General features: G+C 38.9%; 1 protein-coding gene across 1 annotated transcript; it reads right to left on the bottom strand.

The window, feature by feature from the left end:
- Positions 1–233: 233 nt before the first annotated feature.
- On the bottom strand, positions 234–18,946 carry LOC127628689 (mitoguardin 2-like). Its single transcript, XM_052105482.1, is given in 18 exon segments — positions 234–1,450; positions 1,907–2,023; positions 3,763–3,816; positions 5,718–5,852; positions 6,146–6,244; positions 6,958–7,001; positions 7,004–7,043; positions 7,127–7,199; positions 10,755–10,867; positions 10,962–11,068; positions 11,145–11,262; positions 12,308–12,432; positions 12,670–12,790; positions 12,881–12,996; positions 13,990–14,089; positions 14,092–14,196; positions 15,942–16,237; positions 18,893–18,946. Coding segments are annotated over 17 exon segments (1,788 nt in total). The 5' UTR covers positions 16,038–16,237; positions 18,893–18,946; the 3' UTR covers positions 234–1,225.
- Between the last annotated feature and the right edge of the window lie 244 nt (positions 18,947–19,190).

The raw sequence follows: 19,190 nt of genomic DNA on the forward strand, positions 1-19,190 counted from the left end.
TATATATATATATATATATATATATATATATATATTAATTAAAATGTGTGTATATATATATATATATATATAAATAAATACATTAAAATGTATATATACATATATTCAATTATACCAAATAAATGAAAAATAAATACGTATATATATATATATATATATATATATATATATATATATATATTAAAAAAATATTATTATTAATTAATTTATTTTATTACGATAGTGAGGATTTAATGTGCTTGAATTGAAAAATGTCACAATGAAAATAATTGAAACTATTAATAATTAAAAAATGTATGTCACAATGCAAAAAAAAAAGAAAAGAAATGGTCCTAAAATTGGCTTCATGTTCTTTAAGCAACATATTTTTTTCTTGCTTTTGATTTTGGGGTGAAATATGCCCTGAACTTTTTCTTTTGTAAGATTCACCCTCATCTAGACCAAAGCTTGTCTCTGTTCAGTAATTCACACTAAAATACACACAGAGCAAAAACCGTCTCCATTCACCCCCTCCAGATAACGTGTTCAGTGCAACTCATGATTCAGTGCAAGACTTTATTTGGCCATTAACACGAGCATAAATGCTTAATGACACAAGTTCATGCACAATAATCTGAAGGCCTGTGTTCAGACGTAAGAGGCATCCGTTGATGTGTTGTGGGTACAATTCAAGAGCAGCAACTCCAAACGAGGCTGCAAGTTTGGCTAAAAGTCTGCCGTTCGTGCCGCCTGGTACCTTCAAGTCAAGACGGTTCCAGACAGGATCGGTTTACAAAGCATCAGTGATTTTGAGCTGTACAAACCGGCCGTCATTCTGGACGCCAGTCCGATTTCTAAATAGCAGCACTGGGCATTCGGTGGCAAACGAAAATGAGTACAAGCAAATAGCCTCCGATGACCTCGTGGTAGTCGTTAATCTCTCTAAACATGTAAAGAAACGAGGTCGAAGCAGGAGCGTCTATGTCCTATGAAGTCCTCATAGTCGCGTTGATTGGTCTGAGGTGATGAATAAATGCAGTCTAAGTAATTAAGGCCACGCCCACACTAATCCATTTAAGTTTGAAACCTCCGTTTTCAGTTTCACAATGTCATTGTTTTCCAAAGTATGCGGATACGGAGAGCGATGGAGGAAAACGGCGTTCCAGTGTGGATGAGAGGAAACGGATTAGTGTGGGCATCATCCAAGTACAGGTATTATAGAACTGTGTTGAACTGCTCTGAAACCTCAGTTGAGCTGTTCGCCCAGTTCTGGATGCCCGGTGTTGGCTTGGCACGGGCTCTTGGGGAGAGCTCCATTGGTATCAGGTAGAGTGTCGATGCCCAGGTAACCAACCAGGATGTCCGCTCGTCTGTGGGACAAACTGAGGATGTCTTCGGCCAGCGATGGGACCGAGGTGAAGCGCACCTTATCGTGGTCAAACATGTCCGTAAGATACTGCACAATCTGTTGCTGTGGAAATCAAAGGAGACACACAATAGCACTGAAATGAACATATTCAATGTTTAAAATATGTTATTTGTTTGGGGGCGGGACTCTCAGTCAATCCGACCAATGTGAGATGGGGTAAATGTTAGGGAAACCTGTTTGAAAACAGTGCTTTTATTTGCAGATCCCTTGGGTGACGCTAGTGGCGCAGAAATGACACACTTCGCCTTTAAACCTTTTTATAAAATTACAATAACTTCTGAAGTCATTGAAGGTATTTTCGTTTTTCGGTTTCCAGCCACAGGGCGTCTGCAATTTCTGGTATCAGCCAAGAACGCTCCCAGGAGAAACTGCGAATCTCAGGCCGGGTTTTGATCTAATGGCGGGCATCGGTGTGTCAGAGATACAATTAGCGTGCGATTATGGGCTGATCTCCAAAAATGATATCCAGGATGTTTATATTTGTGCCGTGTGTCTTACCTTGAATATGGTGCACACCTCACTCAGGTGCTGTCTGGGACCCAGAAACCCGAAAGCCAAAACTGGACTCACATGCTCAGAGATAGCATAAAAATGAGCGATAAAACCGTCTGGAACCTGAGCAACAATCACAAAGAGCTCTGATCAGACAAAAGGACAATTAGTGGTTTTCATACTTCAACTTCAGGCACTTTCATCTCCCAGATGTAGATTTTTATGCAAACGAATTTATCTTCTCGTTGTCTCGTTAAAACAGTCTTGGAAACGTTTTTATATTTGGTACTTTTCAAATGCCTTTCATGCGCATATTTTGCCGTTTTAGCCTCGTCCCAGATGCAGTCTTATAAATATAAAACTAATAAAATGAACTATAAATATACAAATAACTACATTTATGATCATTTAAACAAAGAGGGAAATAAACATGAACCATTTCAATATTTATTGTGTGAAAATTATTTCCATACATTTAAAAAAAAGACTTAAAATGTAAAACTTTTGTATTTAGTAAACTGTACATAAAATGCTAACTACTGTATGTAATTAGCCTTAAGGTGCGTACACACTGCCAGCGACATCGCGCGCGACAGCGACTCCATCCCATTCATTTTCAATGAGAGCACAGCGACTTCCGTCGACACGAGCTGTCGCGACCATTGGTGACTAGATGTGGGCATGTCCAGCGACGCGACAAAGTTGAGACAAGTTCAGCTTTATTCAAATGAAGAGCGACTAACAGAAGCGACAGCCAATAGGAGAGAAGACGGGAGAGCTCACGTGATCCTCCTCTCTCTCTCTCTCTCTCTCTCTCAGCTCCTGCAGTAACGGAAAGATGGATGAAAGGCTAATTCTTGCTGTTAGCAATTTTCCAGTGCTCTATGATATGTCTCTTCCCACGTACAAGGACATTTTTAAGAAAAATACTGCGTGGAAAGGTGCATCTGAGATCGCGGGGATTTTGTGGACCAAGACAGACCGGCGTTTGCGTTTTCGCCGCAGATAAACAGCCGCTCTGGCAAACAGCACGCCTTGTTTCTCATTCATCTTTGATATAAAGCATTTTATGTACTGATTCCATTTATATTTAGTCTTTTCCCTCCAAAATGTTTGTTTTTAGCGGCAAGAAAAGAGATTCGCTGTCAAGAGCAATGGAATGACATCCGTGAATGTCATTTATAAACGTTACTAGGCAACCAGTAGTGGGAACGCCCACTAGCGACTTCACCACCAGCCACTGGCGACCTGCAGCGACAAAGCCGCTGGCAGTGTGTACGCACCTTTAGCATGACAAAGGAATAAGCCAATTTATATATTAAAATACAAAGTTAAAATGTTAATTCGGGGCAACTGTGGCTCAGGTGGTAGAGCGGGTTGTCCACTAATCTCAGGGTTGGTGGTTTGATTCCCGACCCACACGACTCCACATGCCGAAGTGTCCTTGGGCAAAACACTGAACCCCAAGTTGCCCCCAATAGCAGGCTAGCGCCTTACATAGCAGCTCTGCCGTCATTGGTGTGTGAATGAGTCACAGTGTAAAGCGCTTTGAATACCGCTAAAGTTAAAAAAGCGCTATATAAGTGCAGACCATTTACCATTTCATTTCATGTTAAAAATGTTTTTCCATCAGCGTAATTTCCCGCACATAATTCGTGATGCATGTACATGCACTGATGGACATTGTTAGTGGACAAATTAAATAAACTAATGAGACTGTAAAAAATGTTTCAACAGGATTTCACCGGATTTCCAAAGTTGTAGAAACGCACATAAATGCACGTTCTGATTGTAGACACGTCTGTATTTCTGTGCATGTTCTAATTGTAGATCTAATCCCGTGTTGTGTCGTTCACACTCACCATTAGTAGTCTCCTTTTGGCTTTTAGTACAGACCAACACGCTGTTGCCAATGCCTGAGGAAGCGAGAGACGGGGAAGGACAGATCAGAAATCAAAAAGCTTGAACAAAATAATGACACGTGATCAATAGTTCAAAAGTATCTCAATTTATATTTAGACTTTATTATTAATATGCACTGTTGAAAAAATGTAAGTTCTTCAAATAGGTTCTTCTAAGAACCCTCTTTTTTTATTATAGGTTCTTCTGGTCAGTGTTTCAGATTCTGGGTCGGTAACGGGTCAATGGGCCAGGCCAGGAGTGTGTAATAAGTTTATGAATACAAAATAAAAGTCCCTGGATACACAAGTAACTCATGTGTGGTTCTATTGGAAAGCTTAGAATCTGAACTTTTCACAAAATACCATCACTTTTGCATTTATGTTAAGATAAGACCTGAAAAGCTGAAATATAAATATGAAAGTCAACAAGTCATTTTTATTCTATATAGTGCTTTACACAACACACACAACAGCTCACATACAAAGTCAATGCAAAGATGCGAATTCCGAGACTTGAAAGCGCAAAATCGCTACATTCGCGTATTCCGCACGACACATTGTCGCGAAAGTCTATCAGCATTGAGATTGACCGGATGTCACTGACATACTGACGTAGTAGATGAAAAAATTATTGTAGCGGTGTGTGTGGGCATCCGGAATTGTATGACAAAACGTCATATATGTACAGAGACCGGACGAATAAAGACATCGCTTAAGAGGAAAGTGAGCGAGGAAGTTGGACGACCCGGTACGTTCTGAAAATATGCGCGTCTACTTGATTCCAGCTATTGGTTGAAATTTACTATGAACCAAGTCGTAGAAGCCCCGCCTCCTGTCCTTTTCCGGAAGAGAAGGGGGACTACTCGCGGGTTCGCGTTACTCGCGCGAACGCGAGTTTAAATACACATTTATAATCCAGCGGACAAAAATTTTCTTTGCATTGTATGTGAACACACCATTAGGGGCCGTTCACACAACAACGGTTTCATCTAAAAACTGAAAACTGTTTATGCGTTTGGCTGTTTGTTTACATGACAATGGCGTTTTGGGGCCTGAAAACGCAAACTTTTGAAAACAGGTTTCGAAGTGCACATTTTTGAAAATTATGTCGTGATCGTCTCCGTGTAAACATACAAAAATGTGAATTTGTGAAAACGATTGTCACGCGCACGCGTATAACATGTTCAGTCCATAGGCATGCGCGTAAGACATTCAATACTACAATGCCGGACTACAGGACTGTGTTTGTGCTGCTCAAGATTTTGAGTTTACTGACCCAACAAAGTAATTGTAGTAATAAAGCCACCTCATCGTCCGTCCAGACAAATTTGCTCGATGCTTTTTCCATCTTCATTGTTTGTATTCACCGCTCTGTGGAAGAATGCTCATGTGCGCAGGCACGTAGTGTTTCTTTACAAAGTGACATCGCCAACTACTGGCCTGGCATGCATAATACAGCGTTTTTAGTCATTTTACATGAATCCGTGTGAACGGAGATGGTTTTGACGATGTTATCATATGTATGTGAAAAACAAAGGTAAAACTTTGCAGTTTTTAGTACATTGTTGTCGTGTAAACGTACCCTTAGTCAGCGTTGTGTAGTTTGATTAAGTATGATTGTTAATTGTGTATAAAAATAAATGATTAAATAATAAATTGTATTTATTACCCCAGTGAGCAAGCTGCGACTCTGGCAAGGAACGCAAAACTCCATAAAATGTTGGTTAATGCAAGATGTAATGCAAAATTTATAAGGCAAGAAATACAAGAATTTTAAGTTGAGAGATTAAACACCAGTGCAAAGGTTGGTTTCTTAAGAACTACAGAACAAATATTTCCCTGTGTGTTCCTCTGTGACGTCAGTCTCTTAAACCATTTTTGGTTCTAACGTGATCTGAGCCTTAGTGTTGGCGTACCGTCTCTTTAAAGCTGTCGGAGAGCCATCGGTTCCGCAGGACAGCAACCACAGAGGACGGAGGGCTTTCCAGGTCTTCAAACGCATCCATTAGGATGAAGTCCAGCACAATGTCGAAGAAGTTCATACAGACCACCTGGAACACAATGACTAGTCCATCAATTTCAGTCCGTTCCTTCCTTCAATCACGTGGCTTCAAAAAACTTGAAATTTAGCGCACAAGCCATATGGACTCTTTTATGGTGCTTTTAGTCTTTTTTGTAGCCCGAAAGCCCTAGTAGACGTTGACATAGAATTCAATGAAAAAAAATAATAATACGGGTGTGTAACAACATGAGGGTAAGAGAATGATGACAGAAATGTCTTTTAAAGTGTGAATTATCCCTTTATGGACAAAAAAGGAATGACTGATGGACAGTTGAGACTCACCCCTCGCCCCTCCAGTTCCATCTTGGTTACCGGCCACGTCTCTTCTCTCTGGGTGTACTGCAACATGTCTTCATAACTCTCCAGAAATGCCTTCGGACTCTAAACACACATGAAAGCAAAATACGACGAATAAAAAATTATGTTTTTGTTGTTTCATCAATATGTCAAATTTCTCAATCGAAGATTTTATTGTTGTTGTTATTTTCTCCCCTAATTTGGAATTCCCAACGCGCACTAAGTCCTCGTGGTGACGTAGTGACTCTCACGAACGAACAAAAGGCCTCCGCATCTGAGACCATCAATCCGCGCATCTTATCACGTGGCTTGTTGAGTGCGTTACCGCGGAGACGTATCACATGTGGAGGCTTCACACTATTCTCCGCGGCATCCACGCACAACTCACCACACGCCCCACCAAGAGCGAGAACCACATTATAGCGACCACGAGGAGGTTACATCATGTGACTCTACCCTCCCTAGCAACCGGGCCAGTTTGGTTACTTAGGAGACCTGACTGGAGTCACTCAGCAAGCCCTGGAGTCAAACTAACGACTCCAGGGGTGGTAGTCAGCGTCTTTACTTGCTGAGCTACCCAGGCCGCCTGTTTGTTTGATTTGTGCTGATGTAACCAAGGCCATGTGGGCGGGGGAAATAATGCTAACCAATAATATCACGGCCCATTATTTCCCAGTGAATATTTTCTATTTCACTCAGAAATATACCACATTACAGAAGTTACATTTCATCAAATGATGCATGTTGTCTTTAAGAGATACATCTTTATCCGAGTGTTTTAAATCGTTTTAATGCACCTTGTTAGCTTTGGCCATGAGTCCAGAGATCATCTGCTTCCCGTCTCCATAAAGAACATTCTGTGTGTCTCATCCAACAACAGCACCTACAGACACACACACACAGCTCAGCAACAGCTCTTTTCCCATGTGCATATCGGTGTGTTTGTGTGCTATGATGCGAGCTGACCTGGAAGGCCTGTCGAACACAGTGTAGTTTAGCCAGGAAGTCCTGATCGCTGTAACACTCCAAGAGCTCTGTCCTGAAGAGGCAAAATAATGACACTGGAGTGTGTTACTGGGTTCAAATCAACCGTTTTCCCATCTAGTGTTGTTGCCTGAGCAACACAGGAAATCCTCAAATCCCACAGGAGAATGTGTGAAAATAATGACTGTGCTGTGGAACAGTTAGTCCCATCTCATAATAGAATCAGAGTAAATGTAGTGGAATAAACTCTAGGGTCTTATTGTGTTTAGGGTTTCAGAATATTATATGTAGGGTTTAAAGAACTAGTATGGAGTGTTTGTATACATCTATATTATTTAGTGTGTCAGTATAGCTTGTGGAGGTTTAGCGTTTTAGTATGCACAGTGTGATATTCAGGGAGTTAGTATACAGCGTGTGGAGGTTTAGTATTTAGGGTGTTAGTATACAGCGTGTGGAGGATTAGTGTTTTAATATGCATAGTTTAGTATTTAGGGTGTTAGTATACAGTGTGCAGGTTTAGTATTTAGGGTGTTAGTATACAGCGTGTGGAGGATTAGTGTTTTAATATGCATAGTTTAGTATTTAGGGTGTTAGTATACAGTGTGCAGGTTTAGTATTTAGGGTGTTAGTATACAGTGTGCAGGTTTAGTGTTTTAGTACGCATAGTTTAGTATTTAGGGTGTTAGTATACAGTGTGCAGGTTTAGTGTTTTAGTACGCATAGTTTAGTATTTAGGGTGTTAGTATACAGTGTGCAGGTTTAGTGTTTTAGTATGCATAGTTTAGTATTTAGGGTGTTAGTATACAGTGTGCAGGTTTAGTGTTTTAGTACGCATAGTTTAGTATTTAGGGTGTTAGTATACAGTGTGCAGGTTTAGTGTTTTAGTACGCATAGTTTAGTATTTAGGGTGTTAGTATACAGTGTGCAGGTTTAGTGTTTTAGTACGCATAGTTTAGTATTTAGGGTGTTAGTATACAGTGTGCAGGTTTAGTGTTTTAGTACGCATAGTTTAGTATTTAGGGTGTTAGTATACAGTGTGCAGGTTTAGTGTTTTAGTACGCATAGTTTAGTATTTAGGGTGTTAGTATACAGTGTGCAGGTTTAGTGTTTTAGTACGCATAGTTTAGTATTTAGGGTGTTAGTATACAGTGTGCAGGTTTAGTGTTTTAGTACGCATAGTTTAGTATTTAGGGTGTTAGTATACAGTGTGCAGGTTTAGTATTTAGGGTGTTAGTATACAGCGTGTGGAGGTTTAGTGTTTTAGTACGCATAGTTTAGTATTTAGGGTGTTAGTATACAGTGTGCAAGTTTAGTGTTTTAGTACGCATAGTTTAGTATTTAGGGTGTTAGTATACAGTGTGCAGGTTTAGTGTTTTCGTATGCATAGTTTAGTATTTAGGGTGTTAGTATACAGTGTGCAAGTTTAGTGTTTTCGTATGCATAGTTTAGTATTTAGGGTGTTAGTATACAGTGTGCAGGTTTAGTGTTTTAGTACGCATAGTTTAGTATTTAGGGTGTTAGTATACAGTGTGCAGGTTTAGTGTTTTAGTACGCATAGTTTAGTATTTAGGGTGTTAGTATACAGTGTGCAGGTTTAGTGTTTTAGTACGCATAGTTTAGTATTTAGGGTGTTAGTATACAGTGTGCAGGTTTAGTGTTTTAGTACGCATAGTTTAGTATTTAGGGTGTTAGTATACAGTGTGCAGGTTTAGTGTTTTAGTACGCATAGTTTAGTATTTAGGGTGTTAGTATACAGTGTGCAGGTTTAGTGTTTTAGTAAGCATAGTTTAGTATTTAGGGTGTTAGTATACAGTGTGCAGGTTTAGTGTTTTAGTACGCATAGTTTAGTATTTAGGGTGTTAGTATACAGTGTGCAGGTTTAGTGTTTTAGTACGCATAGTTTAGTATTTAGGGTGTTAGTATACAGTGTGCAGGTTTAGTATTTAGGGTGTTAGTATACAGCGTGTGGAGGTTTAGTGTTTTAATATGCATAGTTTAGTATTTAGGGTGTTAGTATACAGTGTGCAGGTTTAGTGTTTTAGTACGCATAGTTTAGTATTTAGGGTGTTAGTATACAGTGTGCAAGTTTAGTGTTTTAGTACGCATAGTTTAGTATTTAGGGTGTTAGTATACAGTGTGCAGGTTTAGTGTTTTCAGTATGCATAGTTTAGTATTTAGGGTGTTAGTATACAGTGTGCAAGTTTAGTGTTTTAGTACGCATAGTTTAGTATTTAGGGTGTTAGTATACAGTGTGCAGGTTTAGTGTTTTAGTACGCATAGTTTAGTATTTAGGGTGTTAGTATACAGTGTGCAGGTTTAGTGTTTTAGTACGCATAGTTTAGTATTTAGGGTGTTAGTATACAGTGTGCAGGTTTAGTGTTTTAGTACGCATAGTTTAGTATTTAGGGTGTTAGTATACAGTGTGCAGGTTTAGTGTTTTAGTACGCATAGTTTAGTATTTAGGGTGTTAGTATACAGTGTGCAGGTTTAGTGTTTTAGTACGCATAGTTTAGTATTTAGGGTGTTAGTATACAGTGTGCAGGTTTAGTGTTTTAGTACGCATAGTTTAGTATTTAGGGTGTTAGTATACAGTGTGCAGGTTTAGTGTTTTAGTACGCATAGTTTAGTATTTAGGGTGTTAGTATACAGTGTGCAGGTTTAGTATTTAGGGTGTTAGTATACAGCGTGTGGAGGTTTAGTGTTTTAATATGCATAGTTTAGTATTTAGGGTGTTAGTATACAGTGTGCAGGTTTAGTGTTTTAGTACGCATAGTTTAGTATTTAGGGTGTTAGTATACAGTGTGCAAGTTTAGTGTTTTAGTACGCATAGTTTAGTATTTAGGGTGTTAGTATACAGTGTGCAGGTTTAGTGTTTTCGTATGCATAGTTTAGTATTTAGGGTGTTAGTATACAGTGTGCAAGTTTAGTGTTTTAGTACGCATAGTTTAGTATTTAGGGTGTTAGTATACAGTGTGCAGGTTTAGTGTTTTAGTACGCATAGTTTAGTATTTAGGGAGTTAGTATACAGTGTGCAGGTTTAGTGTTTTAGTACGCATAGTTTAGTATTTAGGGTGTTAGTATACAGTGTGCAGGTTTAGTATTTAGGGTGCTAGTATACAGTGTGCAGGTTTAGTGTTTTAGTACGCATAGTTTAGTATTTAGGGTGTTAGTATACAGTGTGCAGGTTTAGTATTTAGGGTGTTAGTATACAGTGTGCAGGTTTAGTGTTTTAGTACGCATAGTTTAGTATTTAGGGTGTTAGTATACAGTGTGCAGGTTTAGTGTTTTAGTACGCATAGTTTAGTATTTAGGGTGTTAGTATACAGTGTGCAGGTTTAGTGTTTTAGTACGCATAGTTTAGTATTTAGGGAGTTAGTATACAGTGTGCCGGTTTAGTGTTTTAGTACGCATAGTATTTAGGGTGTTAGTATGCAGTGTGTAGTATTTGGGTATTATTATGCAGTGTGAAGGTTTAATGTGTCAGTATGAATTGCGTAGGATTTAGGGTGACAGTTTACAGTTTGTCGGTTGTTAGTATGCAGGGTTTATAGTATTAGTATGCAGCGTCTAGGACTTAGCATATTGTGATGAAGAGTGTAGTATACACTACCTCAGTGACCTGCAGGCCACACCTCCATCTCTAACTAAACTCAGAGCCTCTTCATACAGAGCTGCAGGCTTCAGGTGATGAAACGTGTCATCTGGAGAATATGTATCAAACAACTGCAGATGCAAAGAGAAAAGCAACATCATTTCCCAACATTTAGAGTCTCAAGTGACCACACATGAAAATGCATCTGTGTGCGTGTGTCCTGACCTCAGCTGCAGAGAAAAAGGAGTCGTCTGACTTGACTGTCGTGGCATCATCATCTTGGATTGGATGAGAGCTTCCAAGGGGAGGCAGAATCATCGTCCCTTCACTCTCTGCACACACACATTCATCGAAATGCTACAAACAGCACACTTACAGAATAAGCCTGTGCTTGTGTGTTTGTGTTACCCAGGTCAGCGAGCAGACTGTCAGGTGGTATGGTGCTGCCGAAGTCCTCCTGCAGATGATACGCTCTGTGCAGAAGAGTTTCCAGCTTCTCTGCAAACCGATGATTCTGCAATTCAGGCTACAACAATGACAGTAAAATAAAATAAGTAAATTAATATCATTTAATTAAATTAATAAAAAAAATTATAATCATATTTTTACAGCCTGAATATTTTAATTTAACAGTTCAGTCTGTAAAAATATTTTTTTATGAAAAAAAAAAAAAAAAACATTAATTTTTTTTTATTAATTGTATTTTATTTTTGTAATTGTAACAATCACAGTTAAATCATTTAAGCTAATTTTAACTTAATATATAATTTTTTTTTTAAATTAAAGTGCATTAATAAAATCAATAAAATTAACAACATTTTATTTATATTTGTATTTTAAAATGAAATTAAATTTAACAGTTCAGGCTGTAAAAATCTACGGAAGAGGATTAGGGCCAAGCAATAATAAAAAAATAAAACCATCTCGAGATTAAAGTCATTATAATGCGAGATTAAACTCGTTAAATTTCGAGAAAAAAGTCGAAATACAATCTTGAGAATAAACTCATTAAATATCGAGAATAAAGTCATTATAATGCGAGATTAAACTTAACGAGTTTTTTCTCGAAACACAACGACTTTATTCTCGATATTTAATGAGTTTATTCGATATTTAATGAGTTTATTCGATATTTAATGAGTTTATTCTCAAGATTGTATTTCGACTTTTTTTCTCGAAATTTAACGAGTTTAATCTCGTATTATAATGACTTTAATCTCGAGATGGCTTTATTTTTTTTATTATTGCTTGGCCCTAATCCTCTTCCGTAAAAATCACAGTTGACAAAATCAAATTAAATAATATTGACTTACTATTTAAAATATATAAATGTAACAAAATTATTAAAATCAATAGGATTAACTAAATGTTATTTAATTTAATTTAATGTAATTTTTCAGGCTGTAACAATCTTATATAACTAAACTTAATATATAAAATATTTACATTTAATTAAATTAATAAAATAGATACGATTAATATTATTATAATAATATTTTTATTTTAAATAAATGTAAATAATTATAACTTCAGCACTAGAGCACAGCAGATTGTTTAGAAGTGATATTTACAGTCTGACGCTCCGCAAGTTCCGACCCTTGTGGGACGAGACTGCTCGAGGCACTGGAGTGGGATCTGTCTCTGATGTTTAAAGCCTGTTCCCACTTACGAAGAGCTTCCTCAAACAGCTCCATACCTGCAGGAGCAACAGATAAAAACATCCCACCATCAGCTGCAAATAACTCGACACTAGTGGAGTCTATGGCTGTGTTGCACATGCAATATTAGTGTACTGCTAGTACTGTGTACTATATAACAATTCTCTCCCTAAAATAAATCAATACATTAAATTAAATTAACAAACCCATCAAAAGATTTTGTTTTTGCTGTGCAGCACCAGATATGGTCCATCACAGTATTTAAACTACATTACCCATGATATAGAGGTTCTCTGCATTAGCATCCTCCATAACTCCAGGCTCTTCAGCTACTGGCTCCGCCTCCCACGGCGTCCCAGCGTTCGCTGATTGGTTGGGAGAGGACGAGACTCGCATCTAAGTCACAGCCAATACAAATTGGGGTTATTTGCGCCACTTAACAGTTTGGTGACAAATAAACTATATGAGAGAATGTGATCTTCCTACAGAGGCGATACTGTGGGAAGAGCTGGAGTGTTTGCTGGGTGCGAGAGACGAAACGGCACTCGGTGTGTCATTACTGCGAACGCTGGGACTCATCATCTGCCGCCCTGGAACTGCACCTGAAACAAACCTTCAATAAGAAAACAAAAGAACACTGATCCAATACTAATGCACTCCACTGACATTTATAGCCTTTCAAGAAGTCTACAGGATAACAGAAGTAATTTACATGTAGGAGTCTTAAAGGTACAGTATTAAAAACAGCTCAATTACGGGGGTCTGGGTAGCTCAGCGGGTATTGATGCCGACTACCAACCCTGGGGTCACGAGTTCGAATCCAGGGGGCGTGCTGAGTGTCTCCAGCTTGGTCTCCTAAGCAACCAAATTGGCCCGGTTGCTAGGGAGGGTAGAGTCACATGGGGTAGCCTCCTCATGGTCATGATAAGTGGTTCTCGCTCTCAATGGGGCGTGTGGTGAGTTGTGCGTGGATCGTGGAGAGTAGCATGAGCCTCCACATGCTGTGAGTCTCCGCGGCGTCATGCACAACGAGTCACGTGATAAGATGCGCGGATTGGCGGTCTCAGAAGCGGAGGCAACGGAGATTCGTCTTACGCCATCCGGAGTAACCGCGCCACCACATAAGTACACAGTGCACACATAACATATATTCATTTTTCCCAAATGTACAACTGTCCCACAGATGTGCCGTCATCTCAACCACACCAATAATGAATGCCCGTAATTCCCATAATTAACGTTTTTTCAAAAGTTAGTGTAATTTTTAACCAAGTCGACAAAAGTGTCAGTGAAGAGCATACTTCAGATGAAATATGCAGGGCTGGACTGGTAATCTGGCATACCGGGCATTTTCCCGGTGGACCGACGCATTTTGGGGACGATCAAGGGCGGACTGGCCATCGGGAGAACCGAGCGTGCCGGTGGGTCGGCCGCAATAAGTTAAAATGAGCCGCCGCGTTATGCAGAACCGACCACAAAACGGTGCCGCGATATGCAGAAAAGGACAGCGAACACCCCCCCCACCCCCCCTCAACAACTTTTCATTCATTTTTGGACATGATCTTGGAGCGGCTAAACACAGTCGCTTTTCTCACCTCTCTTGAGCGAGGCCGGTCTGCTGGTTCGACGCAGTTGTTCCGGAATGCCCACTGGTTTCTGCCCTTCTTTACCCACGGCCTGTTTCCTCTTCCTGCCCCCCTCTTTAACTGATGTGCGGTCAGTGCCAGAGCAACGCTGCCCAGAGCCGTGGCGAACAACACCTTCTTCAGACTGGGGCTCAACTTCAGCTGAGAGAATATAGACTGAGACAGAGGAACATGTGATCGAGACCGGGAGGACCAAAGGAAAACAACGAAGGACAAGATGGAATAGGATATGAGCGATGTCAGTACGGAAGATGGGAAAGAAAGAGAAAGAAAACAGTGAGGTATCAGTTACTATTTTGCTGATTTCACTATGTGTTCATTCGCAAAAGCAAACGTCCTAGTTACGGTTGTCATGGAATATGGAATAAGCTTAATTTGCAATACAAATCAGATTCATGATGTAATAATGCGGTTAAATATGGAGGGCCAAATTGAATAATAAAATAAATATTTAAATAAATCATTAAATACAGGGCATAATGAAATTGTTTAAAAAGAAAAACATTAATTCACTAAATAAATCAATAAATCCCCTTTTTATTTCATTTTAGCGCTAGTTTGCAAGCTTTTTATTTAAGCATTATCTTTATTATTGAGGGTCAAACTACTAAAAATTAAATCATTAAATACAAGTTTAAACAAATAATTTAATACATAATAAATTGTTTAAACAAATATATATATATATAATCATTAAACATTAAATTACTAAATAAATCAATAAATGTCCCTTGTATTTCATTTTATATTAGTATTATCTTTGGGTTGATTATTATTGAGGGATAAAAAAACAAAAATGAAATCGTTAAATGTTTAAATAAATAATTATATATATATATATATAATTTGTTTTACTATAAAATCATTAAATGAATCATTAAATCACTAAATAAATCATTAAATACAAGTTTAAAGAAATAATTTAATACACTGTTTATAATATATATATATTTATATATATAAAATCATTAAACATTAAATTATAAATAAATCAATAAATGTCCCTTGTATTTTATTTTATATTTTTATATTTATATTATATTTTTATTATATTTGGTTTGATTATTATTGAGGGCCAAACTATTAAAAATGAAATCGTTAAATACATTTTTGAAATTCAAATCTAAATACATAATGAAATTGTTTAAAAAAAAAATAATACAATTATTAAATGTATCATTAATAAATCAATAAATGCAATTTTTTTATTTTAGCATTGTTTGCTAGCTTTTTTAATATTAGCATTATCTTTGGGTTGATTATTATGGAGGGCCAAACTACTAAAAAGCTTATAATAAATGTATAAATAAATACTTAAAATATAAATGAAAATAGACACAATCTAGTGCAAAAATTAAAATCAAAACAATGGTCATTTATTGATTTGTTTCATGATTTAATGATTCATTTACTGATTTTAACAATTTCATTATTTATTTAAATGGTTTTAGGGTAAATATTTCAATATTTATTTAATCTTTAGTAGTTTGACCCTCCATAATTTAATAGTAATTTGATGCTTAAACTGCCTTAAAAAATGCTTCGGCGTAGTGTGATCTTAAAAGAAAATGTCTTACAATTAAAGTTCAGCATAAAAATCAAACTATGAAACTATTCTTACAGCACTTTCCTTCACAGAAGATCAAAGATTTGGAAGATTAGTGTAAAATAAAGAAAATGAGAAAGAGAAAAACAGACATATTGGTTAATTTAAACACAATCTGTATTTAAGGTTCAACTTGAAATCTAAAAATCTTAGTCCCAAGTTGTAAAAAGTCTAAGACCTCTGTCTTATTGACCAGCTAAACAAACAAAGCAAATACTAATACAAAGAAACTATTATTTACACTGCATGTGTATGTGAAAAGATTGTATATAGAAGCGCGTGCAGGTGTGCTCACCTGTCCAAAGTTGGAATAGAGAAAGACCGGTATCTCAGCCACGGTCATGGCTAAGGCCTGCATGATGGACATGCTCTCGGCTCTTCCGATTGACATCTCAGTTCCGCCCCTCCCACCTACAAACGCATCCACATCCGAATGCCGACAAACTACACCGGGATCAGCTGAAGATAGACGGGAACTCAGTTCTGCCCTCTAATCAGCTCTTAACACTGCCTGCAGACCAGCTGCACTCGTCCAGATACACAGTTTTGCATTGCACGTCGCTGCGTCACAGAGTTCTTCGTTTTTGTTGCCTTAGAGACCAGAACACAGTTCATATCTTACACAAGGTTAAGATTAGACATTTGGCCTACAAAAACAGACTGAAGTATTCCATTGAACATCAATACAACACATATAAAACTCAATGCTTGCCCATAAAACCCCATATTTACATGCAACTTTTGATTTGTTTCAGCATACAGCGAATCTCACCAAAATTTTATGTGACTCATATTCACTTTGTGGTGAACAATCGGACCAGGTGACAGTCCATGAGCCAGTTAATGGCAGAGCAACTCTCTAGCTTTCGAGGCAAAGAAAAGTTGCTCCATTTTGATTGGATCCTGGCAGGACCGACACAAACAAATGTCAAGCACAGCCATCAGATAAGCTGCTCGGACAACTACCAGACACCCCTCACAAGGCAGGAAAGACTTCTCATTGGTCCATGAGTAGTTGCTTAGCAACCTCTCAAACCCCCCATCCTAAGACCAGAGGTGCAAAGCCTCAAAGATAAATCTTTACACATAAACTTTTACTCCAAACATGGACACCAACTGCAACACCTGCACTCCATGTTTATTCACAGCACTGTTTATGCAACTTGCAGTTGTTCATACAATCCTCAATACACAAACTGAACTATGGTGGTATAAATGAATGCATGCGTAATATTTAATCTTTCAATATCATGTTTGGTCTCAATATCTTCAGAAGAGTATTTTTGGAGGGGTTTGGAAAAGGAACAAGGCATAGAGGAGGCTTTAAAGACATTGTTTTAACTATGTACTGTTTAAAATATGCAAATGGATGCAAATATGCACCAGGTCCCTTATCAGGCTAATTAAGCCTCCGAGAGGGATAAAGGCCGATGGCAGACGGTGGTGCGACGAGAGAGAGATTGTTTATGGACATGTCCGTCATGTGTGTGTTTGTCTTTTGTTTAAGTTACTCATTAAAATATTATTTATATTGCCAAGCTGGTTCTCGCCTCCTCCTTTCCACTGAACACTTTACACTGGTGCCGAAACCCGGGAAGGAGGAAGGATGCCCGTCGCGGTGTCCCCGACACTGCCGTCCACCCAGGGGAGCGCCGCTGCCATCCACCAGGGGGAGGGAGTAGACCGACCGTCCGGACGCGGTGAACGGCCGCCGTCCGCGAGGCGAGTGGGGACTGGACTCCCCGACCGCCTGGAGAGATGGAGCCGCTGCCAGGGGCAGAGGAGAGCCCTGCCATCCCCCAGAAACGCGGAGGGGTCGAAGGAAGACCGCCGTCCGCGAGGGGAGGAGGGAAGTGTCTCCCCGACCGCCCGGAACGATGGTATATTGCCAAGCCGGTTCTCGCCTCCTCCTTTCCGTTGAACTCTTTACATCGGGTTTTTACCTTATTTATTTTTTTATTATATTTTGGGATTTTCTCCCCAATTTGGAATGCCCAATTCCCAATGTGCTTTATGTCCTCTTGGTGGCGTAGTAACTCACCTCAATCCGGGTGGCGGAGGACGATCTCTGTAGCCTCCACGTCTGAGACCTTCAATCCGCACATCTTATCACGTTGCTTGTTGAGCGCGTTACCGCAGAGATGTAGCGTGTGTGTGGAGGCATAACGTTATTCTCAGCGGCATCCATGCACAACTCACCACACGCCCCCCCCGAGAGCGAGAACCACGCATTATAGAGACCACGAGGAGGTTACCCCATGTGACTCTACCCTCCATAGCAACCGGGCCAATTTGGTTGCTTAGGAGACCTGGCTGGAGTCACTCAGCATGCCCTGGATTCGACCTCGCAACTCCAGGGGTGATAGTCAGCGTCAATACCTCATTGTGGTCGCAATTAGTGCTTCTCGCTCTCAATGGGGCGTGTGGTGAGTTGTGCATGGATCGTGGAGAGTAGCATGAGCCTCCACCTGCTGCGAGTCTCCCCGGTGTCATGCACAGCGTGCCACGTGATAAAATGCGCGGATTGACGGCCTCAGAAGAGGAGGCTAATGAGAGATGTCCTCCACCATCCGGATTGAGGTGAGTAACCGCGCCACCACGAGAACCTAGTAAGAAGCAGTAATTGGGCAGTCCAAAATTGGGGAGAAAAGGGGATCAAATTAAAAAAATCTAAATAGCAATAAAAAAAAATAAATAAATAAATAAAAAAATAAAAAAAATATATATATATATATATATAGGCCTATGTTTTCTAATTTAAAGCATTCTTTTCATGTTTCATGTCTATCCTGTATTTTTCATCTGGTCTTGGTTAATGAGTGTTTTATAAAGTAATTAGTAATAAGTAATGCAAAAACTTTTCAGAAAATTAGTCATTAGTGCAGTAATCTAATTACACTGTATAATATGTAATTAGTAGTTAGTAATTAATTACTTTTTAGAGTAACTTACCCAACACTGTCTGCAAGTTAAAATAAACATAAAGACACAGAACCTGAGCAGAACCTGTTTCTTATAAGTTTTCTATTTGTATTTATACAAATTTACTGATAAACTGACCCTCTCTGTGTGTCCATGTCCTTAGATACCAAGCAGCACATTAGCTTAGCTAAAAACACACAACAGTTGTTAACGGTTTCCTCTCGAGTACAAATGTATGCATGCTTACATTAAACATAAGGGCAGGAACTTAAAAGCAGCTTAAGTGGCTAAATACAAATATTTAAAAAAACAGCACACACTCACTTTCTCCCGGTTTGGAAGGACATTTTCATTCTGCGTTGCTCACACTAACCTGTGATTTCCTGGTGGGCGGGGCGGAGATTTGACCGACAGCGACAAAACCCTATAGCTGCATTAGACGGCCTAGAATGAACCAATAAGGTGAGAGAAGGGAGATTGATTATCCAATCACATCAACAGTCGCGATTTGACTCTTGCCTCTCGAAGCTGTTGTGTTGACTGCTGTGCGCATCTGCGTTCAGCACATTTATGTAATAATAATAATAATAATAATCATTAACATTGCTTAAATATTTAAATA

This window comes from Xyrauchen texanus, chromosome 35 (genome assembly GCF_025860055.1).
Source record: "Xyrauchen texanus isolate HMW12.3.18 chromosome 35, RBS_HiC_50CHRs, whole genome shotgun sequence".
Taxonomy (NCBI): domain Eukaryota; kingdom Metazoa; phylum Chordata; class Actinopteri; order Cypriniformes; family Catostomidae; genus Xyrauchen; species Xyrauchen texanus.